Source organism: Felis catus, chromosome D1, assembly GCF_018350175.1.
Source record: "Felis catus isolate Fca126 chromosome D1, F.catus_Fca126_mat1.0, whole genome shotgun sequence".
Taxonomy (NCBI): Eukaryota; Metazoa; Chordata; class Mammalia; order Carnivora; family Felidae; genus Felis; species Felis catus.
Genome location: NC_058377.1, coordinates 66,959,769 through 66,986,612, shown reverse-complemented (window position 1 = coordinate 66,986,612; position 26,844 = coordinate 66,959,769). Strand labels below are relative to the sequence as shown.

The following is a 26,844-nucleotide window of genomic DNA, read 5'->3' as shown; positions in this document are numbered from 1 at the left end:
CTACCAGATCCCAAGTACATGAGCACATGTGTGCGCGTGTGCACACACACACACACACACACACACACACACACACGGAAAAGAAGCATGTCCCTCTTGACCCCCCTGAGCCCACCTGCCCCGTCCTCCCCTCTTACTGCCGCTGTCTGCTCCCACGAGGGTCTCCAGCTCTGACTAGCCTCCTGGGCACTGGCTGCACTCGGCCACCCTGCCACCAGCAGCTGCTGCTCTCCCTGGGAATGGTGGAGCTGCCTCAAGTGACCCACAGGATCAGTTCTCTAAAAGCAAGCCTCAGAACCCACACAGTGACTTAGACAAATGGTACGGGTCTGGGAAATAACCGTGAGCAAAATGGCTATTTCTGTGGTGCTGTTGAAATCCTGGGGACAAGAGCCCAGAAAGGATGGGTCAGTTGTTTACCAGGAGGCTAGCTCCAGCCCTGACTTGGGCCTGAGTCACCTCCTCATGTCCAATTGTGAGATTGTGCCTTCCTAAGCCCACATAATGATTCCTGTGTGTGCAGAGCAGGATTACAGGGTTGACACATGATCCTCGGGCTGTTGCTGGGCTTTAGCTACCCAGAGATTATGACCCACCTGTCCTCACAGCTGTTTCATAAACACTGCGATCAGCAAGCTACAAGCAACCTAGGGGGAGGGGGATATTTATTCATTAAATAATTGAATGAACTTAAAGCATAGGGGGAAAAGGTCCAAGCCCTTAGTACTGCTCTGTCAGAGGGGAGGTGGGGCAAGTGATTCCTTCCTTTTGGGGGAGGAGGAGGTTCAATTGGGGCTGTAGTGGGAGCATCCTAGCCCATGCATCTGAGAACCTACCTGGATCCAGTTCAGAGAATTCTATTCTGCACCTGTAACCAGACCATAGATAGCCTCAGTCTAAATAAGCATTTTCCAAAGTGTAGTCTATAGAACATAAAAGGACAGAAGATGGGGTGCCTGGGTGGCTGAGTCGGTTAAGCATCTGCCTTCAGCTCAGGTCATGATCTCATGGTTTGTGGGTTTGAGTCCCACGTCCGGCTCTGTGCTGATAGCTCGGAGCCTGGAGCCTGCTTCAGATTCTGTGTCTCTTCTCTCTCTCTCTCTCTCTCTCTCTCTCTCTCTCTGTCTCTCTCTCTCTCTCTCTTTCTTGATGCCCCTCCCCCACTCATGCTCTGTCTCTCTCTCTCTCAAAAACAAATAAACATTAAAAACAATTTTTAAAAAAAGGACAGAAGGCTTGGAAAATGCTGCACACAATAATCCCTTACGGGGATTCATGCACAATCTTTACTAGCAGAGAGTCCCATAGTAAAGAAAGCTGCTTGACTTTGTTTAGCCCAACACACCTATTTGACCCTCTGACCATAACCACCATAGGAAAAAACACCTATTAATATCCGTGGCATAGGCTTTGGAAAATGCCTTCCGCTTTGAGCCTTCATTTTCCAACATAGAGAAAACTGCCTTCCTGAGGCCCAGGTAGGGGTGTGAGACTCACTCCATTAGGTCTGGACAGAGATGGGCAGCAGCCCAGCGAAGGTAACGTAGGTGGGGACAATGGCCAAGGGTCCTGCTAGTGCCAAAGAGATAGAGGACCCTCCAGAACAGTGGCAGTTTACGAGGAAAATGTGGCTTGTCTTGGGAGGGCAAACTTTGCTCATGACCTCACAAATCCATCTTGAGCTTAATATGTCACTGCTCCTTGTGGCCCAGAAGTCTCCCTGGACTAAGGAATACTGGTCTCAAGCTCAAAGACTTATTTCCTTTTTGAATAAAAATTAAGACAATCTATGACAACCGGGCCCAGGGCCTGTATCTCCTTCCCAGGAGACCAGACTGCATCACTTTTATCACTTAAGTGCCCCTCACAAACTCCAAGACAGGAAAGGCTAGAATCAAATTATGTCTCACCAAGGAATATATTACTCTCCCTTTTTCTGAAATGATGCTTTGAGCTTTCTGATAGGAGTTGATTTTCCTTCTTTGTCTTCCTGAGGTGTGCATGACTCACACGGCAGTTGGACAAAAGGGTTCCACCTGCTAAAAATCAGCTCCATGACAGATCTTGTTCATCTCATTCACTATTGTATCCCCATGCCTAGAATATAGTGGGTATCAATAAATATTCCTTGAATGAATGCATGCATGCATAAAATAATGAATGAGTGAATAAGCTAAGTGATTAATCCATCTATGGGGATGTCAAGAGTCAGTACAGTATATGGTTAAGTATATGGACTCAAGCCAGACTACCTAGGGTTTGAATCCTGTTCCACAACTTAATTGCATGACCTTGAGCAAGTTACTCAATTTCTCTGGCTTAGTTTTATTCCCTATGAGCACCAACCTCATAGGTTGTCATGGCAATTAACTTAGTTAGCATATGTAAATACGCTAGAATAACTTAGTTAGCATATGTAAATACGCTTAGAATAGTGCCTGGCACATAGTTTGTGCTTTATATCATAAAGTTATTTATCAACATCATCGTCATCATGGTATCCGGTACAAGACAGAGTCCAACTGGGAAAACAAAACATGAAGTTTCATCCAGACACTGAGTCCTTTTATTCAACATTATTTATTGAGCACTGTTGTGTGCCAGGCACTCTCTCAAGCTCCTATTTGGGAGCAATGAGAAGGAAACCACGTTTAAATGTGAAACCAGATCAGGAGAAATAGCTTCCTCCTCTAGGATTGATACTTCTTGCTGACTTTGTATGGCTAGTGCTCCAGCCATGAGCCCATCTTCCTATGCCTTAGCCCCTCGTATATCAAAGCCCAAAGATATGGTCTGCTCTCCTTGATACACAGCCAGCACTCAGAAGATCTAAGAGATTAATATATTCAAGGAAAGAACGAGGACGGCCATGAGTAGCTTTAGGAGAGTATAGGTATCTCCTTGCTTAATCCTAAGGCTATATTTTATCTGCCCATGATATTTTCAATATCTGGGATTGATTTTGAGGCCATTTGAAGAGTGATTCGCCTAGTGTAAGGACAAGAAAAATAGGCCTCATCTCTAAAAGAACTTTTTGACCTAGCTGAAAGCTACTCATCCCTTATCTAGGATCTCAGAAGGATTGAGGGTATGCTGAGGAAGGGGCTAAGAGGTCCAAGAGTCTCCTAGCAACCCATTGATGCAAACTCCATGATTCTTAGGGCAGCGGGGTACCATCATCTTCACAGCAAGCCAGACCCTCAGAGTTTCACCCAGAATTATAACCAGGCCAAGCTCATTACTCCAAACCTGCTGTCAACACTTGGAGAGGTGAGAGCTGATAGGGGCTCTGTCTGACTGGCTCAGTGGCTCAACTACCACTCAGCATTGATGCTTCACAGCCAGGGGAGGAATTTCTCCCATGAGAGCTCCAGCTGCTGACAGCTCTTCCCCGAAGCTGGCCAATTGTTAGCCACCACGTCAAGGGGGATAGCCGACATGGGCTCAGGACCACGCTAAAATTCCTTCCTCACAGCTTTCACCTGGCTTCTTTGCCAATTTGTCACCCCCAAGCTTCCAGATACACACAGAGACCTAAAAATTTGGGGAAATGACACTGTAGTTAGCAAGCCTCTTCTATTCCACAGTCCCTCGAAACTCACCCCAGAGGCCTCTGCCAGCCAAGAAGAGCGTGGGAGCTCCACTGGCAAAGCAGCTACCAGGAAGTGCAAGGGCAGAAAGCAGACTTTCAGAGGCCAGTACATGTCCCATGGTGGGAGACAGCCAGAAGAGGTAAGGATGAAGGCCTCAACTGAACCCACCACCCTGCCATTCTGTCCATTCCCCTGCCTTTAGGTGGAAGTCCACCCCAGCAGTGGGCATCTGGCCAGTCCTCAAGCACCTAGAAACTTGTCCGGGAGCTTAAGTGGCGGCATGTCCCTTAATTTCTCTAAACCTTGCGAATCGAATGTAGGCCGCCAGGGAGCTGAGATGAGGCTGGCTCACCTGAGGTCTCTGGCGCCCAGGCCACTGCAGAGAGAGAGGCAGGAATACAGGCAAGAACCCAGGCAGGGCTGAGTCCGGGGTCAGCGCCGTCGCCAGAGAAGGCTGGGAAGCCCAGAGCCGAGATTCCGACCTCGGGGCACTCCGACTCGCGTCCTGGGCAGCAGGGGCCTTGGGCCCAAGGTCAGCAGCGCAGCATCGCGCGCACTCATCCGGTTCGGGTGCCAGGGCCCTGCCGTGGGCCCGCAGGGGGCGGCCCGCAGGGCTGGAGCGCAGGTGGCGGCACTGAGCAGGGCACACGGCGAGCGCCGCGGAGGGGCTGCCCGGCACCGCAGCGGGCTGGGGCCGGGCCGGGGCCAGGCCGCGCCCCCCGCCTGCTCACCGGGAGCCCGCGGTGCAGCCCCGCGGCAGGGGTGTGGACCGAGCGTTCTGCGGCCGCGGCGCCGCGGAGCTCAAGCGCCCGCGCTGCCGTACCTCCGAGGCCCCGCGTCGGCCGGGCGGGAGAAGGAGAGCCGCCTCCTCGCGGAAGAAGCCCGCCAGCCGCGCGCCGCCCCAGTCAGTGCCCTACCTGGGCGCGGAGCGGAGAGGCGACGAGCGGGCAGCAGAGGGGCAAGGGGCGAGCCGCCGTCGCCGCGCAGGTCCGCCTGCCCGCCGCCTGCCAACCAGGCCTGCCCGCCGCTACCTGAGGCGCCGGGTTGGCGCTACCAACAGGAAACTTGAGAGCGCCAGGGGCGCGGCGGCCGCCCTGTCCGCCGGCCGGAAACGCGCCCGCCGCAGCCCGGGGTCAGGCTCCAGCCGGGCTCCTCCGACCTCGCCTCCCCTGCCACCCGCCGGGCCCCGAGAGCGCTCCCCGCAGTGTTCGGACTCGCCCGAACCTCCTCCCCGGCCAGGACGTTTCTCAAGGTAAGAGTCTGGGGCCACGGCCCCCCAGACAGGTGACTTACTCCCTGTAGCTGAGCTGACCTGAAAGCATCGGCTTTCCGTCTGGTCCCTTGATCACCTTCCTGCCCCTCCCAGCACGCGCACACACACACGCGCGCACACACACACACGTACGCACATACACACACATACTCCTCCAACACTCTCCAGCTTACACACCCGCCCTTCCAAGTCCCGACCGACCTCCTAGTTGCTAAATCCAATGGGTGCCGTGTAGCCCCTTCTTCCCCCCTCCCCTGCATTTGAACCTGCTGACCACACCTTCCTCCCTGGAGCGCTAGGCGTACAAAAGTTTCCAGAGTTGGCGCTTGCCGCCTTCTCTCCAAATTTTCTACTTAGCTTGGTGACTGCAGCTTCTTGGCCTCCAAGGCTTGGCTTTTCTTTGTGGTGTCCCCCCCCCCCCTCCCCGTCCCCGGTCCCACAGCTGCCCGTCTCCTCTGTCCTTCTGCGGGCCCATCCAGTCCTCCGGTTTTAACAACCTCCCGACTGCTAACGACTTTTGAACCTCATCTCCAGCCCAGGAAGTCCTAGAGCTGCGGATAGCACATCAGTTTCCTGGGGTCCATCTCCACTAGAGGTTTGCAGGCCCAAACTCAAACTCCTAATTTCCTCCCAAGAACATGCCAGAACCTGCCTCTGCTCCCGTGTTTCCTGTCTTAGTGAATGATAGCACCACCTCCCACTCCCCAGGCTGTACTGCGGGGGCCATCCTTGACTCTTTCTCCTTTTCATCTCGCACATCAAATTTGTCACCAAAGGAGGAAATGGAACTAGTCATTAGTGAGCACCCACTGTGTCCTCACTGTGCCAACTGTTGTCACATGGCTGCCTCATCTAAGTACCAGGTTTTATTCCTTCTAACTGGCAGCCTGATATTTACAATTTACTTATTTATAAATGATACAAACATGCAACTGTATTAATATATTATGTATTATAAAGCACACCTAAAACTGCCAAAGGATGTGGTAAAGATGAAGATACTTCATTTTTTAAAAATAAAGTTTATTTATTTTTGAGACAGAAAGGGAGAAAGCATGAGTGGGGAAGGGGCACAGAAAGAGGGAGACAGAAGATCCCAAGCATTCAATGCTGTCAGCACAGAGACCTACGGTGAGAGTTGGGGGGAGGGGTGGGGGCTTCAACTCAGGAACCATGAGATCACAACCTGAGCCCAAGTCGGATGCTTAACGGACTGTGCCCCCCAGGTGCCCCAAAGATACTTAATTTTTAATGAATGGCGAAATATATCTTTTTCCTTTCACTTTAAAGTTATTTGTGGGGTGCCTGGGTGGCTCAGTTGATTAAATGTCAGACTCTTGATATCAGCTCAGGTCATGGTCTCAGATTGGTGAGTTAAAGCACGAGTGGAGTTCTACGCCAGCACTGTGGAGTCTGCTTTGGATTCTCTCTCTCTCTCTCTCTCTCTCTCTGTCTCTCTCTCTCTCTCTCTCTCTCTGTCTCTCTCTCTCTGTCTCTCTCTACCCCCCCTCCCCTGCTTGCACAATCTCTCAATATAAATAAGCATTAAAAAATTTTAAATAAAGTTATTTGCAAAAACCTGTTGAGGGAGAATAACAGGATTAAAAATGGTTTTAATAAATCTTAGTTTAGTATTTTATGAGACTACAAAGTATGCTTTTTAAGTTCAGGTAGTGTCAATACTTAGTCCTAATGGTTGTTGTTGCCCCCCGCCAAAAAGATATCTCACAAAGATAAATAGACCCAAATAGAAAAATTCTTTGACTACACTTACTAAATCACACTTCTCTGTTTAAATCCCATCTACCAATTTCGCAAATGTGAAATTCCACGCGAAGATTCTTCTTTCTCCATGAAGCCCACATTCTCTATGATGTTGTCATCAGTTATTTGTGTGAATATTTTTAACAACTCTTCATCTGGAAGATTATAAAATGTATTTAAAAGTGTGTTTCTTAATTTTGAAGACTATGGTGAGCACAGTCCATATACATGACAATGACGTTTCATTTTGGCATTAAAATCACATGAAAATGGAAACAGTTCCAAACATCAGTTTTCAAAAGCCTTTCCCTTTAACATGGTTCTTTTAAAACACAATTATATTCATTGGGAAAATATCACCTTTATCTGAAGGGATACATTGTATGTGTGCATGTGTGTGTGTGTGTGTGTGCGCACGTGCACGTATATATGCAGGCATCTGTGACAATCACAAGCCAGCACATCAGAGGTCAGCAAATTTGGAATACTTGTCCTTTTGTTAAACTCATCTTTAAGTTCCACAGCTTTTAAATTCTCTGCCTTGAGATAATCAGTAAACAAAGATTTCACAGTCTCGTTCCACATTTCATTACAAAGTATTGTAAAGATTCTACTGTATTTTAAGACTTTTTTTCAAATCAGTCATACTATGGGCATCATATAGTGTTTTGTGCTCTTCTAACTTCAATTACAATAAAGAAATTATAATTTGTAAATGAATGATACAATTGATGAGTTTCACCCCTCCCTGCTCCCAACTCCCAGTTTTGTATTCCAGTCAGGGCAGCCATTCCATCAGTGGTTACTTTTACACATAAAAACTGCAGCATGTTATAAGCCATTCACATTGTAAACAATGTCTCTCCTTTAGTAGGTCACAAGAAGCATTTCTTTATGAATGCCATCTTTGAAAATTATGGCAAAGATGTAAAGGGAAACATGTCTGCAACTTGCATCCAACCATATAGCCAACCTCCAGACACCCCCAGCAGCATCAACCAGCCTCTTCTCCATGCTTTCGCCACCAGTGGCAGACATCCTGAGTCCTCTCCTCTCATCTGCCCCATGCTGAGTCATTCAGACTTGAACATCCTGGAGAGCACTGGGATCAGAGCTGTGGATTACCTCCAGCAGTGCTCTGACTCCTAATACCACTGGGTGTGGGTGTTATTTGAACATTTCTGGCAGCCCAGAAGTGTTTGGGATCTTTACTCCACCCTCCAACCCCACTAATGCTCTCCTCTGGGTGACATTGTACACATACATCCAAGATGGGTATGGCAGCCTCCAAATACCCAACTTCTCTTTCTCCTTTTACAGTCTCCGGGGCTATAGAAGCCACAATCTTCCTCCCAGGAGACAATAAGAAAGGGGCTCTGCTTCTGAGTGCTTTAGCAGAACCTCATCAAATACATCTAGTTTTCAAACCAAAATGCCCTAGAGCCTTCTACTAATTGAGTGGACTGGAATCATGGCATATGGTCTGACAACAGGCAGAAATAGGTCTCTCGGAAGAGTACATGGTGGCTGGAAGAAGATTGCCCAGGGCAGTGCTCCTGGCTCTGGACACGGAAGGGCATTGTGGCCCCTGCCGATGCTGTGGCATAATGGGAGGACACCTTCCCCCCCCACCTGCCTCTCACTCCAATTTGAGGTTCAAAACCTTCCCCCAGGAATTTATGTCTCAGGTCATCAATCAGCCCTCAGTAAGCTGGAGATGGGCAGTGGGCAGAAAAGTGCCCTTACAGTTAATAGCTGTTTCCTTCTTTCTGAAATGGGTTTCTAGAAAGGAGGGAGTTGACCCTGAGCAATTTGAAAATTAGTGTGAATTAGAGCTGGGACCTAGACCCACAGCATATGCACTTGGGGCCAGAAATGACGCTGTTGTGACAGGAAGCAGAGGGAGAGGGGAGAGCTGAGGAGTAGGACTGCATTGAGTCTTGGGGTGGCTAGAGACCTTGGACTCAAAGCCCCTCAGTCATTCCTGTCTGCATAGTGCAGGAGGGTCAGTGAGTGAGTATTTGAACCTTGGGCCAGCAGCATATGAGCACAGAACACTCTCTCTTTCAGTAGGCAGGAGGGTGACACTCCCTGGGACATGCCCGTGTGCTCATAGGCACATGGTCTCTGCAGTTAACTTGAAGTTTAGCAATTAGCAGTCCCCTTCCCCATCTAAGAATGGCCTGTTGTCTCTGCCTTCCCTCTAGGACTCTGCACAAGATTATTCTAGGCTATTTCTCCAGTTTACCACTAGCTCATTCCCATGTCTGTGTGTCTTTCATACTCTCCAAAACTCCACCATCAGCCATTACACCATTCTTGCGAGATTGTGCAGCTCGACTTGTACAATGGAAGTCACAGCCTCAGACAGCCTTGCTCATTCAACCCATTGTCTGAACTCCCCAAATCATCTGCCTTCAACTCCCTTCATATTTTACATTATAACTTGAAATTCAGATGTCAAATTCTAGCATGACTATGGCCCTCTAGAATTGGGAGGGGGGAGTAGGTGGTGGGCAGAGTAGAGCTCACAGAGAGGCTGTGATTTCCATCTCCCAGATATGCAACCCCATTGCATAGCACACACATACACACACACACACACACACGTTCCCCTTAGGTCATACTCATTCCCAAGATCCCTCCTGGCTGAAGCTTCTAGCATTCCTCCAACCCAGGTTGTCCTCTTCCTGATCCCTGTTAGTTCAGAACTGCCTGCCCAACCATTCAGTGAGTGATAGGGTTAAAGCCTGAGCCAGGAGCAAGAGTATATAGCTGTCCTATCCCTCAGTATCTGCTTCCCAGTTGAGTATTAGACTCCCAACTGTACCATCAACACCCAATCCATCCTCAGCTCAGTGGGTTCTACCAGGGACATCTGGAGAAATGGGAACAGCTTAAATTGTATCAGAGGGAAGCATAGGGATTTTTCCAGTTCCTGAATTCCTGTTATTTGAATGAGCCTAACTCTGATCTCACTAAGGATAATAACACCTCTGGGTGAGGGAGGATGACTCTGCATAAGAATTTGATTCGGAAAATCAATATTTTAAAAATTGTGATGGCTGCACAACATTGTGAACATAATTAATGCCACTGAATTGTACATGTAAAATGTTCATGTAAAATTGTACATGTTAAAATGGCAAGTATTATGTTCTATATGTTTTACTACAATAAAAAAAATTGTTGAAAGAACAAAAAATATCAAAAATTGAATTTTTAAAAACCTGTTACTTCACAGCTCCACTGTTTCTTTGCATCATTAAGTGAGAACAGGGAAAATGGCTCTTTATCAACTATCCAAGTATCCATAAACCTTCAGGAAAAGTGGTTTAAGAGATGGTCTGAGGGACCAAAGAAAGAAAAGTCATGTTCCATGCTAGAAGGACCCAGGACAAAAAAGGAAGGGCAGTTCCCAGAAAAAAAAAAAAAAAAAGAAGAAAGAGTACCCAAAGGTTACTATTACACAGAAGTTCCTCCCAGGAATCTTCAGAAATCTTGGAGAGAAGGCTGGATAAGCCCCAAACAGCTCAAGGTGGACAGAAGTTCCCATCACTCATGATTTTTCTAAAGACTGAGCCTTTGGGAAAGAGAAGTAAACCACTTGCATGTCAACTGTTCCCAAAAGGTAAGCCCCAGTCACTGGTCCATCTGCATATTTCATGTCTACATCACATTACAGATAATCCCCATTTGAGCCAATCAATTCCCATGACCTATGGCAAAGCTCAAATCCTTTCTAAATAAACATAGCCAAAGCTTGTGGCTTACCAATAATTTAGCATTCTCAAATTAATTGGAATTAGGTTCAGCTGAGGGTAAGGGTAACAGATTCCTAAACTAGCAATGAGATAAATAAAAGTTTCTTTCTTTCACTAAATGGCTCAGAGTTGGGAATTATGGACACTTCACGAATCCTTGGACTTCTTCCAGCCACCACCCTACCATCCCTCAAGTGTGGCCCTCATCCTTGTGGGAATTAACCACCCCCCTTCCTTTGCTAAGAGCCTATAGCTAGATCTTCAGCCATTACATACATGTTTCATGGAGCAATAAAGGAGGAAAGATCATATGGTAATTCTATTTTTAGTTTTTGATCAACCTTCATACTGTTTTCCATAGTGATGCATCATTTTGCATTCCCACAACAGTGCGCAAGGGTTTTAACTTCTCCACATCCCCACCAACCCTTATTGTCTTTTGTTTTCTTGAGACTAGCCATCCTGACATGTGTAAGTTGATATTGTGATTTTGATTTGTATTTCCCTGATGATTAGTGATGTTGAACATCTTCATACACCTGTTGACCTTTGACAACAATGCTACAATTAACTTGATTACAAGAGACCTAAACATTCTCTTCTTTGGAGAAATGTCTATTCAAGTCTTTAGCCCTTTTTAAAATCAGGTTATTAGGGTTTTGTGGGGTTTTGGTGTTTTTTTGTTTTGTTTTGTTTTGTTTTTTGCTATTGAGTTGTATTGCCATATGATCCAACAATCTCACTTCTGCATATTTATCCAAAATAATTGAAATCAGGATCTCAAGAGATATTGGCACTCCCATGTTCATTGCAGCAGTATTCATAATAGCCAACATGTGGGTAAAACCTAAATGCCCATTGATGAATTAATGGATAAAGAAGATGTGAAATATATATAGCATGGAATGTTATTCAGCCTTTAAAATGAAGGAAATTCTGCAATATGTGGCAAAATGAATGAATCTTAGGGAATTATGCTAAGTAAAATAAGCCAGTCACAGAAGGACAAATTCTTCATAATTCCACTTATAAGAGTTATCTAAAATAGTCAAACTCATAGAAGCAAAGAATATAATGGTGGTTGCCAGGGGCTGGGGGAGGAGAAAATGGGCAGTTGCTAATCAACATGTATAAAATTTCAGTTATGCATGATAGAAGAACTCTAGAGATCTTGCTGTTCAACATGATGCCTATAGATAACAATACTGTGGTGTAGACTTAAAAATCTGTTAAGACAGTAGATCTCATGTTGAATGTTCTGAATGGAAGGAAGGAAGAAGGAAGGAAGGAAGGAAGGAAGGAAGGAAGGAAGGAAGGAAGGAAGGAAGGAAGGAAATGGAAGGAATGAAAACTAAAAGTCAGAGGGTATGTAGCAAATATCTTTTAATGAAGCCACCATATCACACTTCCACTTATCCCCCATTGACCACACTGAGCAACCCTGTAGCATCACTGACCAATGACATTGGTATTTCTTTTCTCATATATAACTCTGCCAAGGCATAGCCTTCCTTTCCAAATACAACTGCCATTGATTTTCATGCTTAACTTGATTATAACAGGCTTAAAACCTCACATCAAAGAAAGCAGAGAAAAATATCAACACAGCGCAGTTAGATATCCCCACCACCTCAGAACTTCTCCAGATCAATCTCCGTGCACCATGATATTTGCATAGTTGTAGGAGTCACTCCAAGATCCAAGACCTCTGAGTTAAGTGAGATCCTTTTGGCAATTTGGGGGGAATCAAAGGAGTTATTTTTCTCTCATGCTATGAGGGCAGGATTCTACCTGATTAAAGTCTTCACTACCCTTCCTTATCAAGAATTGATGTCAGCAGTTACCATGCTGGTGTTTCATGCTCCCACTCCACTAGTGTGGTGTCAGAAGAATGTCTTTACACAGAGAAATGCAGGAAATATAGGCCCAAGGTTACCAGAATTATGTTATGCTTCACTTCCTCTTCCTTGGGAAGCCAGTCTTAACATGGTGTGCTTTAAAAGTTCTTCAGGCAGTCACCTATGAAATACCTGTTGAGCATCTGGCAGGTGTCAGGCACTGGGTTTTAGAGAAACAATGGTGATCAGAACACAGCCCTTGCCTTCATGGAGGTTATCAGCTAAGAAGCAAGACAGGACATTGATCAAATGACCACATGAAAGCACGACTTACATGCTTATACTATCTGTGAAGGAACAGTACAAGAGTTATATCAGAGCATAACAAGAAAACCTGACCTTCTTCCAGGTATGAGGAAAGAGAAGAAGTTTCCAGACATTGGAAACAGCATGTGCAAAGGCCCTAGAGAATTTAGGAGAACAACCTAAGCCATTTCCCCTCCACTTTATTTCTGTCCTGTATTCATGATTGCACATTCTAAATTTACACAGTAAAAACTCAATTTCCAATGTCTATAAATTCCTTAGTTTACTAAGGGAAGTACCACATGACCTGGGTAAATAAAACCAGATTTAGTGTTCTAGGGTGGTGTTTTGTTTAATCAACTTTCCTAACCCCTGTCACTTTTCCAGTATTTATTAAATTTATAACAAACCTGTTATAAAATTCCTCATGCTCACCCTTCCCAACTCTTTGTGTTTTCTGAATAATTGCAGTACTGCCTCTCTCAAACATTCCTTCCATGTGAGTATATTCTGAAAGTCAGTGGAGAAAAATGTCCTCCCTATGCTGTTTTGTAAGCATATTCATTTCTTCCACCAAATTTGTAGAGGGGCTCACTGGTGTTAGACCCTGTGCAGGCACTCCGACCAGGTATGCACCCTACTCCTTCCTCATGGGCTCAAAACTTAATACTTATCCTCCCTGAGTCTGCCCTCCTGATTCTGCTCCACAGAGCAAGTGGAATTAGATCTGGGTGATTCATGGTCCTGGGCTATGGTCTTTATTTACCCTTTCTGCCTCCTAGTAGAGCCACCCCACCCTGCATGGAATCAGATCTATCTAATCTCTATCCATCCCAACATTTCAGGCCTAAATGCATGGCCAGATTCCATTCCCACCAGGGACCTCTGAAGTAGGACGATGAAATCACAATCTCTGTCCTTACCTGTTGTGCCTTCCTCACACACCTCCCTTCAGGGATCCACCATTTAAACCTCATCCTCATCCTCTATCTCCAGAGCCGGTTGCTGAGAGCCAGGGTCCCAGGGGGCTTCCCCAGAGCCATCAACAGAATAGCACTGTGTTGGTAATGTCCTAGCAGCAAATGGATGGTATATTCATATCGAGATAATTGATATAACAGATAATTTAATAGAAGGGCAATTTATGAAGATATGAGGTGTATGAAGATATGAGGATTTGTACAACATTCAAGGACTCATAACATCAAGGTGTTATCTTCCTGGGCCTGAAAGGGCAAGTTGAAAGAGCAGCAGCACTATTTACATGGCACGCTTCCAATAAAGCCAGACTCTTGGTGATCTTAATTGTCTCATTACAAGGTCAACTTCTTTAGTCCTGCCAGTCCTCTTCCTCACAGCCTTATCTATGTATGCAGACCCCTCACTAAGCCCCTATGTAGGGGTTACTCTTCAGCATAGGGTTTTCCTGTCTCTAACCTGGCCTGAAGGCCTTCCTATAAACCTGATGGCTGCAGACACCTGGCTGAGCCCACCTGCCCCTGTAGGCTCTGCTCTGAAACCCAAGGATCTGGAAACAGTGCTGAGTTACCACTTTGGCCCTCTGACCTCTCTTGCATTTTGATTAGCTGGTGACTGGTACTCGATCAGGCTAACACTGAAGTCATGGCCAGTTCTTATGGCAACTCTTTAGACCCTCCTTTTCCAGACAAACATAGTTTGGTTCAGCTGCCCGGTTCAGTTACTCAGGCAACTGTGTCCAATCTGTTTCCAGGGTTATCCACCATTGGGGAGGAGGGAGGGAAGATCTTTCCACCATCCCTTCCCTGTCCTCTGTGGGCGACTGTTGCAGAGAACACAAAGGAAGATGGCTTGATACTCCCACAGAAATTTCAGTGAGCTTGCCATGCTTTTACCCCCTTTCCATTATAGCCCCTCCCTCTGAGGTGGGGCCAGGACGATGTGAACCACATTCATAGGCTGGACCCTTTCCCATGGGTTCCTACATCCTTCTGCCAACAGACTGCTGCCTGCCCCACTCCCTACAACTGCTCCAGACATACCCAGATGCATCTGAATCTGGCAGTCCTGGTTCTCAGGACACCAGGCTGTCCCACCAGAACCATGGCTCTGGTACAGTTTGGTTAAGTGACAGGTTTGTCCAAGCAGTGACTCCGTAGATTTTCTGAATATCCTCCTTTCTGTTCAGCTGTCAGTGCCGAAGTCATGCAGCCCGATTTGTTCAATGTTTTCTGTCTGGTGCTTGGGATTTCAGGAATTTGCGTGTCCTCCTTATACCCCTTAGGACTGATCATTGAGTTTTTAAAGAGGAAAAAAAATGTGAATGTACAATAATGTTTACCAAGATCACATATGAATATAGTAAATACTCATGATAGAAAATTAAGTCATAAAAAAGGAGGGTGCAGAGCAGGATTTCAACTATATGAAAAATAAATGAAATAAAAGAAGCAAAAATGTGGACATATAAAGAAAGTGGTAAGAAGACTTTTTAAAATACAACTCTAGGTCCTGGGGGAAAATCTTCTCCACTCAGAGTCCCTACTCTGACCATCCATCAGGCTGCCCACAGCCACCTCTCTGCTACAGACCTCTGGATGTGCTCTGATCAGTAGAAAAGACACTATGACCAGGAATTTTGTTTTATCCAAAGTAAGGAAAAGCTGTATGTAGAAGTTGGAGAGTTTGGGGTGCTCTGGAATAAAAGGTATGTGAAGAAGAGAGAATACGAACCAGGAGAGAAGAGTCTAAACAGAGAAGAGAACCCCAAATCTTGGCAACAGGGCAATGCCAGACTGCAAAGACAATGAAAAATTCCCTATGGGAGGGAGGGGAAGGCATATTACATGTAATGTTGTTTCTGATTGTCTTCTGTGCTGTAATACCCCTTCACAATCGCCCCACATCTTCAGTGAAAATGTTTTATAACAATAATCTCATAATATTGATATTTGGGAGTATAAAAGAATAGAGATCATAGCAAACTGTCATGCAAACCAACACAGGAACTGATATAAGACAAGTCCTCCTGTATCAGACAAGATAGGCTAGGCTATAGCAAACATATACAAAACAAACAAATAAACAAACCATATAGAAAACCCAGTAGCTAAACACATCAAAGCTAGACTTCTTGCTTATATCACAAGCCAGTGCAGGCCAGGTAGCTCTCTTGCATGGCTTTCCTCCAAACAATGACTCAGAGATTCAGGCAGGTTCAATCCTACATTTCCACCATTAGGAGTCTCTCACTACTTGATGTGAGGGAGAAGGGAGGTGGTGTGGCCAGAAACACTACTAAAGCAGTACCTAGAAGAAAAGATATACCTTTACATTTTTATATTAAAAAATAAGAAAGGTTGAAAACCAATGATCTAAGATTCCAACTCAAAAGCTAGAAAAAGAACAGCAAATTAAACCCCCCCAAAAAGGAGAACAGAGGCAAAAAGATAGGAGCAGAAATCATTTTTTTAAAAATACACACAACAGTAAATCAACAGTCAAAATCTTAATCTTTAACAGATTAATATAATTAATAACCCCCTAGCAAAAAGAAAATCTAGAGGGGGGGAAAAAAGAGGCAATGAGAGAACACAGATACCAAAATCAAATATTTAAAATGGGATATCATGGGGCATCTGTGTGGCTCAGTTGGTTAAGCATCCAACTTTGGATCAGGTCATGATCTCACTGTTTTGTGGGTTCAAGCCCCGCATCAGGCTCTCTACTGTCAGCACAGAGCCTGCTTCAGATCCTCTGCCCCCACTCTGTCCCCCCCCACTCACACTCCTTTGCTCACTCTTTCTCTCAAAAAATCAACATTAAAAACATTAAAAAAATTAGCAGTAAAATGGGATATCACTATGGATCTTATATACACTAATAGGATAATGAGAGGATATAATAAACAACTTATGTAAACAAATTGGCACTCTATGTGCCCACATTTATGCCAATAAATTGGAAGATTAAAGTGAAATATACAGGTTCCCTAGAATACAATTTACCAAAAGAAGAAATTTTAAAATACCAATACCAATATCAAAGAAAGTGAATCTGAAATTAAAACTCTTCCCACAGAGAAAACTACAGCCCAAAATAGCTTCACAAAAATTTAAAGTACAAATAATGCTGATCTAAATAAGTGTATCCAGAGAATAGAGGAAGAGAAACATCCAAACTCATTTTTATAAAGCTTGCAAAACTTGATACCTTGATATTGGAAAGACATTAAGAAGAGAAAATTACTGACCAACACTGCAAGCTGGGAAATTTAGAGGAGTCCATGGTGGGGCGCCTAGGTGACTCAGTCAGCTAAGCATCCAACTTCGGCTCAGGTCATGATCTCATGGTTTGTGAGTCTGAGCCCCACGTTGGGCTCTGTGCTGACAGCTCGGAGCCTGGAACCTGCTTCAGATTCTGTCTCTCTCTCTCTCTCTCTCTCTCTCTCTCTCTCTCTGCCCTTCTCCTGCTCCCACTCTACCCCCCTCTCTCTCAAAAAAATAAACATTAAAAAAATTTTTTAGAGGAGTCCATGGTGAGCCCATATGGTGAGCAGTAACAATCTCCACCAAAGTATACTCTTCTGGTCATTAAACACTTGTTTGTTCCCTCTTCCCACAAGAAAACGCCTTCAACTGATCCTCAAGGAAGACAATGCAAAGTCCAATCTACCATTGCATTGGTGAAATCCCTGAAATCCCAACCACCGGACAGAAAACATTGAACAAATCGGGCTGCATGACTTCGGCACTGACAGCTGAACAGAAAGGAGGATATTCAGAAAATCTACGGAGTCACTGCTTGGACAAACCTGTCACTTAACCAAACTGTACCAGAGCCATGGTTCTGGTGGGACAGCCTGGTGTCCTGAGAACCAGGACTGCCAGATTCAGATGCATCTGGGTATGTCTGGAGCAGTTGTAGGGAGTGGGGCAGGCAGCAGTCTGTTGGCAGAAGGATGTAGGAACCTATGGGAAAGGGTCCAGCCTGTGAATGTGGTTCAATCTACCATTGTATTGCATAGTCCTCTCCATCAAGAACAGATAAAACTTCTCTTAGACTTGAAGACCTGTGAACTAAAAAAGCAAGTTGTCCATCTCATGCCCATGCCAACCTACAAATGTGCAAAGTGGATCAGGCAAAAGATAACTTCAGTAAACAAATAAGCACACCCCTTCAGAAAGGCAAGACTGAGAGACCCCCCGTAGTCACCGTTCCACAGATACACTGGTATTACAATGCTGAAATACCAATGCTTCGACATCAGGGTTGCCTAGCCTGGAGCAGCGACTCTCTCACCATTATTATCCTTTGTGATCCTCTGCATCATCCTCTGGAGGGCTTCTTTCTGGACCCTTATTCTCCTTGGCTACATATAAAGAGGGAGCTGGGGAGACTGCTCTTCCTAGGGGCAATGCAACTTCCTGCCAGAGGTTGTTTTATGGCTTAACTAACGAACTTAGGCTTTTTACACAAGCTTGTGGTTTCTTTGACAATACGGTTTCCTCAAAACATTGGTGAACTCTAATCTATTGGCACCCAGACTGTTTCATTTGCCAGTATTCCTACTCAGTGTTCTTTTGTAAGACAGTCTTCGAATTTTCTTGTAAGATACAGTCTTACAATTGCTTTTGTAAGACATAATCTTCTGCCTCCTTGCCCCCATGCTCTCTCTTTCAATGTGATAGTGATTTCCTTGAAGCTGACTGGAACAAAGGAACACACATTTAATCAGATATTTTCCATGATTCACTATAATCAACTGAAACATCTTGAGCGTTTGTCACGCAGTGTTTTAAATTTCCATCTCTTACTGTTTAGGAGCTAGAAGCAGTCAGCTTTTCTAAGTCTGCTGGCCTCAGTATTCCAGGCTTTTGTCTATACCATTTAATTTCTACTGACAAAACAACCAAATATATTCTTTTTTAAATTTTATTCTTTTAATCTATTTTCAAGTTAGTTAACATATAGTGCACTCTTGGCTTCAGTAGAACCCAGTGATTCATCTCTTACATATGATACGCAGTGCTCATCCCTCCTTAATGCCCATCATCCATTTAACCTACCCTCCCCACAAGCACCCCCTTCCAAAAACCCTCAGTTTGTTCTCTGTATTTAAGAGTCTTTTATGGTTTGTCTCCCTCTCTGTTTTTATCTTATTTTTCCTCCTCTTCCCCTATGTTCATCTGTTGGGTTTCTCAAACTCCACATACGAGTGAAATCATATGGTGTCTGTCTTTCTCTGATTGGCTCATTTCAGTTAGCATAATACCCTCCAGTTCATCCACGTTGTTGCAAATGGAAAGATTTCATTCTTTTTCATCACCAAGTAGTATTCCATTGTATGTATATACCACATCTTCTTAATCCATTCATCAGTTGATGGATATTTGAGCTCTCTGTATAATTTGGCTATTGTTTATAGCACTGCTATAAACATTGGGGTTCATGTGCCCCTTTGAATCAGCATTTTTTGGATACTTTGGATAAATTCCTAGTAGTGCAATTGCTGGGTTGTAGGGTAGCTCTATTTTTAATTTTTTGAAGAACCTCCACCATACTGTTTTCTAGAGTGGCTGCACCAGTTTGCATTCCTACCAACAGTGCAAAAGGGTTCCCCTTTCTCCACATCCTCACCAACATCTGTTGTTTGTTGAGTTGTTAATATTAGCCATTCTGACAGGTGTGAGGTAGTATCTCATTGTCGTTTTGATTTGTATTTCCCTGATGATGAGTGATGTTGAGCATCTTTTCATGTGTTTGTTTGTTTGTTTGTTTGTTTGTTTGTTTGTCATCTGGATGTCTTCTTTGGAAAAGTGTCTATTCATATCTTCTGCCCATTTCTTCACTGGATTATTTGGTTTTTGGGTGTTGAGTTTGGTAAGTTCTCTATAGCTTTTGGATACTAACCCTTTATCCGATGTCATTTGCAAATATCTTCTCCCATTCCATCAGTTGCCTTTTAGTTTTGTTCATTGTTTCCTTTGCTGTACAGAAGCTTTTTATCTTTATGAGGTCCCAGTAGTTCATTTTTGTTTTTATTTCCCTTGCCTCCACTTGACGTGGAGACACATCAAGTAAGAAGTTGCTGCAGCTGAGGTCAAAGAGGTTGCTGCCTGTTTTCTCCTCTAGGAGATTTTGATGGTTTCCTGTCCCACATTTAGGTCTTTCATCCATTTTGAATGCATTTTTGTGTATGGTATAAGAAAGTGGTCCAGTTTATTTCTGCTGCATGTTGCTGTCCAGTTCTCCCAGCACCATTTGCTAAAGAGACTGTCTTTTTTCCATTGAATACTCCTTCCTGCTTTGTCAAAGCTTATTTGGCCATACATTTGTGGGTCCATTTCTGGGTTCTCTATTCTATTACATTGATCTATGTGTCTGCTTTTGTGCCAATACCATACTGTCTTGATGATTACAGTTTTGTAATACAGGTTAAAGTCCAGAATTGTGATGCTTCCAGCTTTGATTTTCTTTTTCAACATTACTTTGGCTATTCAGGGTCTTTTGTGGTTCCATACAAATTTTAGGATTGTTTGTTCTAGTTCTGTGAAGAATGCTGGTGTTATTTTGATAAAGATTTTATTGAATGTGTAGACTGTTTTGGGTAGTATTGACATTTTAACAATATTTCATCTTCCAATCCATGAGAATGGAATGTTTTTCCATTTCTTTGTGTCTTCGATTTCTTTCACAAGCTTTCTATAGTTTTCAGTGTACAGATCTTTTACCTCTTTGGGTAGGTTATTCCTAGGTATTTTATGGGTTTTGGTGCAATTGTAAATGAATAGATTACTTGATATCTTTTTCTGTTGCTTTATTATTGGTGTATAGAAATGCAACCGATTTCTGTACATTGATTTTATATCCTGCGATTTTGCTGAATTCATGTATGAGTTCTAGAAGGTTTTTGGTGGAGTCTTTCAGGTTTTCCATGTACAGTATCATGTCATCTGAGAAAAGTAAGAGTTTGTCTTCTTTGCCAATTTGGATGTCATTTATTTCATTTTGTCCATTTCATTTTGTTTATTTCATTTTGCTGAAGCTAGGACTTCCAATACTATGGCGAACAACAGTGGTGAGAGTGAACATCTCTTTTGTGTTCCTGATCTTAAGGGAAAAGTTCTCAGTTTTTCCCCATTGAGAATGATATTAGCTGTGGGCCTTTCATATATGGCTTTTATGATGCTAAGATATGTTTCTTCTATCCCGACTTCTTTGAGGGTTTTTATTAAGAAAGGATGTTGTATTATGTCAAATGCTTTTTCTGCATCAATTGACAGGAACATATGGTTCTTTTCCTTTCTTCTATTAATGTGGTGTACCACATTGATTGATTTGCAAATATTGACCAGCCCTGCAGCCCAGGAATGAATCCCACTTGATCATGGTGAATAATTTTTTAATGACTGTTGAATTCGATTTGCTAGTATCTTGTTGAGAATTTTTGCATCATGTTCATCAGGAATATTGGCCTGTAATTCTCCTTTTTAGTGAGATCTTTGTCTGGTTTTGGAATCAAGGTAATTCTGCCTTAATATAATTGATTTGGAATCTTTCCTTCCATTTCTCTTTTTTGGAACAGTTTGAGAAGAATAGGTATTAACTCTGCTTTAAATGTCTGGTAGACATTCCATTTCTTTGCTGGTTATGGGTCTGTTCAAATTTTCTATTTTTTCCCGTTTGAGTTTTGGTAGTGTGTGAGTGTCTAGGAATTTGTCCATTTCTTCCAGATTGTCCAGTTTGTTGGCATATGATATTTTCATAGTATTCTCTAATAATTATTTGTATTTCTGTGGTGTTGGTTGTGATCTCTCCTCTTTCATTTGTGACTTTATCTATTTGGGTCCTCTCTCTTTTCTCTTTCAGAAGTCTGGCTAGGGGGTTATCAATTTTGTAAACCAGCTCTTAGATTCATTGATTTGTTCTACTGTTGTTGTTGTGGGTTTTTTTCTTTTTTTGGATTCTATATTGTTTATTTCTGCTCTAATCTTTATTATTTCTATTCTTCTGTTGGCTTTGGGTTTTCTTCACTGCTGCCTTTCTATTTCCTTTAAGTGTGAGGTTAGGTTGTATATTTGGGACCTTTCTTGCTTCTTAAGATAGGCCTGAATTGCAATGTATTTTCCTGTTAGTACTGCCTTTGCTGCATCCCAAAGGGTTTGGACTATCATGGTTTCATTTTCATTTGCTTCCATATATTTTTTAATATCTTCTTTAATTTCCTGGTTAACCCATTCATTCTTTAGTAGGATGTTCTTTAGCCTCCATGTATTTGAGAGCTTTCCAAATTTTTTCTTGTATTTGATTTCAAGTTTCATAGTGTTGTGATTCTGAAAATATGCATGGTATGATCTCAATCCTTTTATATTTGTTATTCTAAAAGAAAAAGAAAAAAAGAGAGAGTGGTGAGACACAGAGAAGAGAAGAACAAATAGGAAAAACTGGCAGACAGATAGACAAACAGACTAACAGACAAAAACAACAGTGCCTGAGACCCTTGGCTGTGCTGGTTTGGAGGAGAGGCCATCTGGTTCGTTCACTGTCAATCTCACTCCTGTAGATAAGCAGTTGCCAGGGGCACAGGGCAGGGTTTGTTGTAAGCGGGTCCTGCCTCCACTAGGGACCACTGTTCTGTTCCCTGAAACCCCACCTTGTTCGTGTTGGAGGGGGACAATCGCAACACTTCAATCTCTCCTCCCCCAACCAGTGTCTCAAACCACTGTTAGGCAGCCCTCACAGAGTAGCACGGACAGGCTGGCTTGGACTGCTCCACAGTCTCTGGCGCCTCCTAGGCACTGGGCTGAGATTCAAAACCCAATATCTTAAAGGATCCCACACCCTGGGGACCTGGTTCTGGAAAAGGGACACTCCGCCCAGGTGATAAAAGGCCTTGAGCTGGCACCTGCAGGGTCTTTTGTCCTTGGGGTGGGGCAATACACCTTCTTCCTACAGTACTCAAGGGAGGGGACTGTTCTCTCCCAGTGCATCCCTGAGATTGCTACATCCACCCTAAGGCTGGCTCCCCTACCCACCAGGTGCTGCGTACCCAGAAGCAGCTCTGGTCAGAGAAAGTCACGCACTTTTGAAAACCTGGAGTTTCAGCACCTAAGGCTGTTTGCAAGATAGAAACTGGCACTCTCCATATTTCTCATTCCCCAGTCCATTGTCAGGAGAGGTTTTCCTCTTGTGCTAACTCAATACCGCAATCTCACAGCCCCTCTTTCTCTCCCTTTTGTCTCTCCACAGAAGGGGTTCCTTCCCCTCTATGCCTACACCTTTTTATCTCCCCCAACTGGCATACACACACCTTGATCCTACCAAGCTGTCTCCCTCCACCTGTGGAGATCCTTTTGCCACTCCGCACATTGATTTCCTGAGTGTTCCAAGTGATCTGACCTCAATACAGCTGTGTTTGAGGGACACGAGAAATCCCAGGCCCCCTATTTCTCTGACATCTTAACTCCCCCTGGCCTCCTCTCATATTTTTTGGAAGTATTTGTGAAGTATTGAGGTTAACTCTTCTTTAAACATTTGGTAGAATTTAACATTGAAGCCACCTGTTCTGTTTTTCTTTGAGGAAAGTTTTTGATTACTAATCCAATCTATTTGTTTGAGGTCTGTTATAGTTTTCTATTTCTTCTTTAGTCAGTTTCCATGTTTTATGTCTTTCTAGAAATCTGTTCATTTCATCTAGGCTATTTAATTTTTTGGCATATCAGTGTTCATAGCATTCCCTTATATTCCTTTTTATTTTGGTAAGATCAGTAGTTATGTCTTCTCTTTTATTCCTGACTTTAGTAATTTGAGTCTTCTCTTTTTTTTTTTTTTTTCTTGGTCATTCCAGGTAAAGGTTTGTCAATGTAATTGATCTTTAAAAACAACAACAGCAACAACAACAACAAATACAGAGAACAAGCTGAGGGCTGCTGAAGGGGAAGTGGGTAGGGGATGGATTAAGTGGATGGTGGGCATTAAGGAGGGCACCTTTTTTTTTTTTAAACATAATTTATTGTCAAGTTGGCTAATGTACAGTGTATACAGTGTGCGCTTGGTTTTGGGGGTAGATTCCCATGATTCATCACTTACATATAACAAACACCCAGTGCTGATAGGAGGGCGCTTTTTGGTATGAGCACTGAGTGTGATATGCCAAGTGATGAATCACTGGGTTCTACTCCCGAAACAAGGCTACACTGCATGTTAACTAACTTGAATTTAAATGAAAAAATAAAAATAAGAAAAAAAACCTTCTAGTTCTGTTGATTTTCTCTATTGTTTTTCTATTTGTATTTTATTTATTTCTGATCCAATCTTTATTATTTCCTTCCTTCTGCTTGCTTTGGGTTTAGCTTGCTCTTCTTTTTCTAGTTCCTAAAGATGAAAGTTTAGGTTATTGATTTGACATCTTTTTTTCTCTTTCAATACAGGTGTTTACAGCTATAAATTTCCCTTGCACTGCTTTATTATATCCCATAAGCTTTAGTATATTATGCTTTCATTTTGATTCACCTCAAAGTATTTTCTAATTTCCTTTGTGAATTCTTCTTTGGCCCATTCAGAAGAAATATGTTTCATTTCCACATGTTTGTGAATTTCCTTCTGTTACTTATTTCTAATCTCAATCTATTGTGGTCACAGAACTACATTATTCTAAACCTTTTAAATTTATTGAAACTTGTTTTGGGTTTGACATATGGTCCATTATAGAGAATGTTCCATGAACACTTGAAAAGAAAATATATTCTGTTGTTGAGTGGAAGGTTTTATTGCTGTCTATCAGGTCTAGTTTGTTTATATTTTTGTTTAAGTCTCTATATTATTCTTGATCTTGTAAGCCCACCTAGTTATTCTATCCATTAATGAAAGTGGGGTATTGAAGTCTTCAACTCTTATTGTAGAACTGTCTCTTTATCTCTCAATTCTGTTAGTTTTTGTTTTGTATATTTTGGGGCTCTGTTTTTAGATGCACATATGTTTAAAAATTTTACATCTTCTTGATGGATTGATTATTTTGTAATTAAAAAAAGACTTAAGCTATTCTGCTTTGTCTCTAGTAACAATTTTTGTCTTAAAGGCTTTTGTTTTTTTCTGGTATTAGTATAGTCATTCCAATTTTTTTTTCTTAGCTACTATATGCATGGTGTATATTTTTCCATCCTTTTGCTTTCAACCTATTTCTGTCTTTAAATCTAATATACATGTCTCGTAGATGGTATATACTGTATCATGGGCGTTTGTTTGCTTGCTTGCTTTTTACCCATTCTGTCAGTCTCTGGCCAATTTTATTCTGAGCTCATCTTTTTCTTGTGACACCTTGTCAGTTGCAACCAATAGTAGCCAATGTGCACTACTAATGTTCTGTTATTCCACTTCTCTTCCTACAGATGTCATATAAGTAAACATCGGTTCTGCCCGCAAAGTTAGATCAATTGATAAAGTCTCAGCACCACAGAACATGCATTGAGACATTTCCAGTCTCCAACATTAGTTTTCCTCTCAGCATGCCACCAGACCATTAAGCTGTTAGAGCAGTGCCCTACTTCAAGATAGCAATTTGCATATTTGTGCAGATCTTCCTCAACTTATAATGGGGCTATGTACCAATAAACCCATTATAGGTTGAAAACATCAACAGTCAAAAATGCTTGCACTACACCTAACCTACTGAACATCATAGCTTAGCCTATCCTACCTTCAGTGTGCTCAGAACACTTACATTAGCATACAGTTGGACAAAATCATCTAATGCAAAGCCTATTTTATAATTAAGTATTGCATATCTCATATAGTTTATTCAGCACTGTACTGAAAGTGAAAAACAGAATGATTGTATAGGTGCAGAATGGTTATAAGTGTATCAGTTGTTTACCCTCCTGATTTCATGGCTGACTGGGAGCTACAGTTCATTGCCACTGCCCAGCATCACAAGAGAGTACTGTACAATGTATTGCTACACTGGGAAAAGATCAAAATTCAAAGCATGGTATCACTTTTGCACCATCATAAAGTCAAAAAATTGTAAGTTGAAACATTGTAAGACAGGAATCCCTGGTATAATATTTATATCAGTCAAGAGTATGAAAACGATATAGTATGATAATAAATAAACTCAAAAATCTAACTGGTCTAACCTAACAAGGTTTATTTCTCACTCATGTTACCATCCACTGCAGGTCAGGTAACTGTCCACATGGCTGTCTCTAAGCAGCAACACACCACTTACTTGTAGCTATTTTGCCATCTCTGAGTTCTTCACTTTCTGAAATCATAGACAGGAGAGACAGAGAGTGGCTGATAGCGCACGGGGGTTATTGCCAGGCTCGAAAATAGCACATATCACTTTGGCTCACACCTAATGGGCCAGATATACTCACATTTAACTGCATGTGACTCAACTGCAACAGAGATGAAAATCTTCAGAAACACATTAATATTTGATGATCACTAGTAGTCTCCACCATACCCCTATTCCCTAAACATATCAGAATTTCACCTTTGAAAGAGGAGAAGGGTGGTCAGAGTCCACTAGTTTATAAATACAAGCCATCCAGAACTGGAAGAGGTATCATGGTTAAGTGGTATGGGCTCCAGAGTCAGGCTGTCTGTGTTCAAATCTTAAGTCTACTATTTAATAATTATGTCAACTAAGACACCAAATTAACCTCTATAGGCTTTAGTTTGCTTGTCTGTAAAGTGGGGATTAAATCATACCTGCCTTTTAGATGCGTTGTCAAGGTGAAATGAGCCAATCTCTGTAAAACAGAGAAAATACCTTGCACATAGTAAGTATGTAATAGATGTTACCTATTATTAGTTAAAAAGCTGGAAAATAGTGAGACAGGAAATAAAACCATACAGTGAATGTTATTGCTGTAAATATTTTCCTCTGCGTGCCTGATTGGAAATGTGTTTGTCTGGGGGCTCCAAGCAGTGGCAGGAAAGTAAGTGGCCAGACAGATGAGGTGCTAATGGGCTTATTTATATGAGATGAACAGGCGTCTGATAATGGCATTAGCTCTTACAAGTGCAGTGGTCCAAGCTTAAGAATGCTCCCTGAGAACTTAAAGAGGAGAGGCTTAATTGGAGTGCAATTTAAATCTCATCACAACCCTACACAAAGAACAAAGTCGCCGGCACAGTGGCAAGAAGCTTGGTCTTGACTTCGACTGGTTCTGATATTCCAAACCATATGGCTCTGCCAAGCTCAGGATGAAGGATCAAGAGAGCCCAGCAAGTGTGAATCTATCAGCTTTCACTCTGAGGGGGCTGAGCAGGCTCTTGTTCCTGCTACAGCTAAGAGATGAATTTGCAAGGAGCCCAGA

At 42.9% G+C, this 26,844-nt stretch overlaps 2 protein-coding genes across 7 annotated transcripts in view; one reads left to right on the top strand and one right to left on the bottom strand.

The window, feature by feature from the left end:
- The window catches only part of AMPD3 (adenosine monophosphate deaminase 3), a 48,508-nt gene extending 43,259 nt beyond the window's left edge, over positions 1 to 5,249 (bottom strand). The window contains exon 1 of one of the 6 annotated variants that reach the window (XM_006937095.4): positions 5,146 to 5,249. The gene's annotated coding sequence lies outside the window, so the exon portion shown is untranslated. Of the gene's footprint in view, positions 1 to 137; positions 789 to 3,945; positions 4,294 to 4,510; positions 4,644 to 4,886; positions 5,029 to 5,145 lie in introns of those variants that run through there. The other 5 variants (XM_019812047.3, XM_045038949.1, XM_006937096.4 and 2 more) reach the window with 5 other exon arrangements.
- Positions 352 to 18,722, top strand: LOC123380242 (translation initiation factor IF-2-like). The gene is made up of 3 exons (XM_045038094.1): positions 352 to 475; positions 4,236 to 4,845; positions 17,142 to 18,722. Exons 1-3 carry the CDS (start codon positions 352 to 354, stop codon positions 17,203 to 17,205), a joined length of 798 nt encoding a protein of 265 aa, XP_044894029.1. The 3' UTR covers positions 17,206 to 18,722.
- Positions 18,723 to 26,844: the final 8,122 nt, after the last annotated feature.

What these genes read in the sequence shown, in the direction of transcription:
- LOC123380242 (XM_045038094.1), top strand. Translation starts at nt 352, where the DNA reads ATGGCTATTTCTGTGGTGCTGTTGAAATCCTGGGGACAAGAGCCCAGA. An exon ending in TCACCTCCTCATGTCCAATT is followed by an intron (nt 476 to 4,235) that starts GTGAGATTGTGC and finishes GGCACTGAGCAG; the next exon opens with GGCACACGGCGAGCGCCGCG. An exon ending in CGGCCAGGACGTTTCTCAAG is followed by an intron (nt 4,846 to 17,141) that starts GTAAGAGTCTGG and finishes TCTTCCCACAAG; the next exon opens with AAAACGCCTTCAACTGATCC.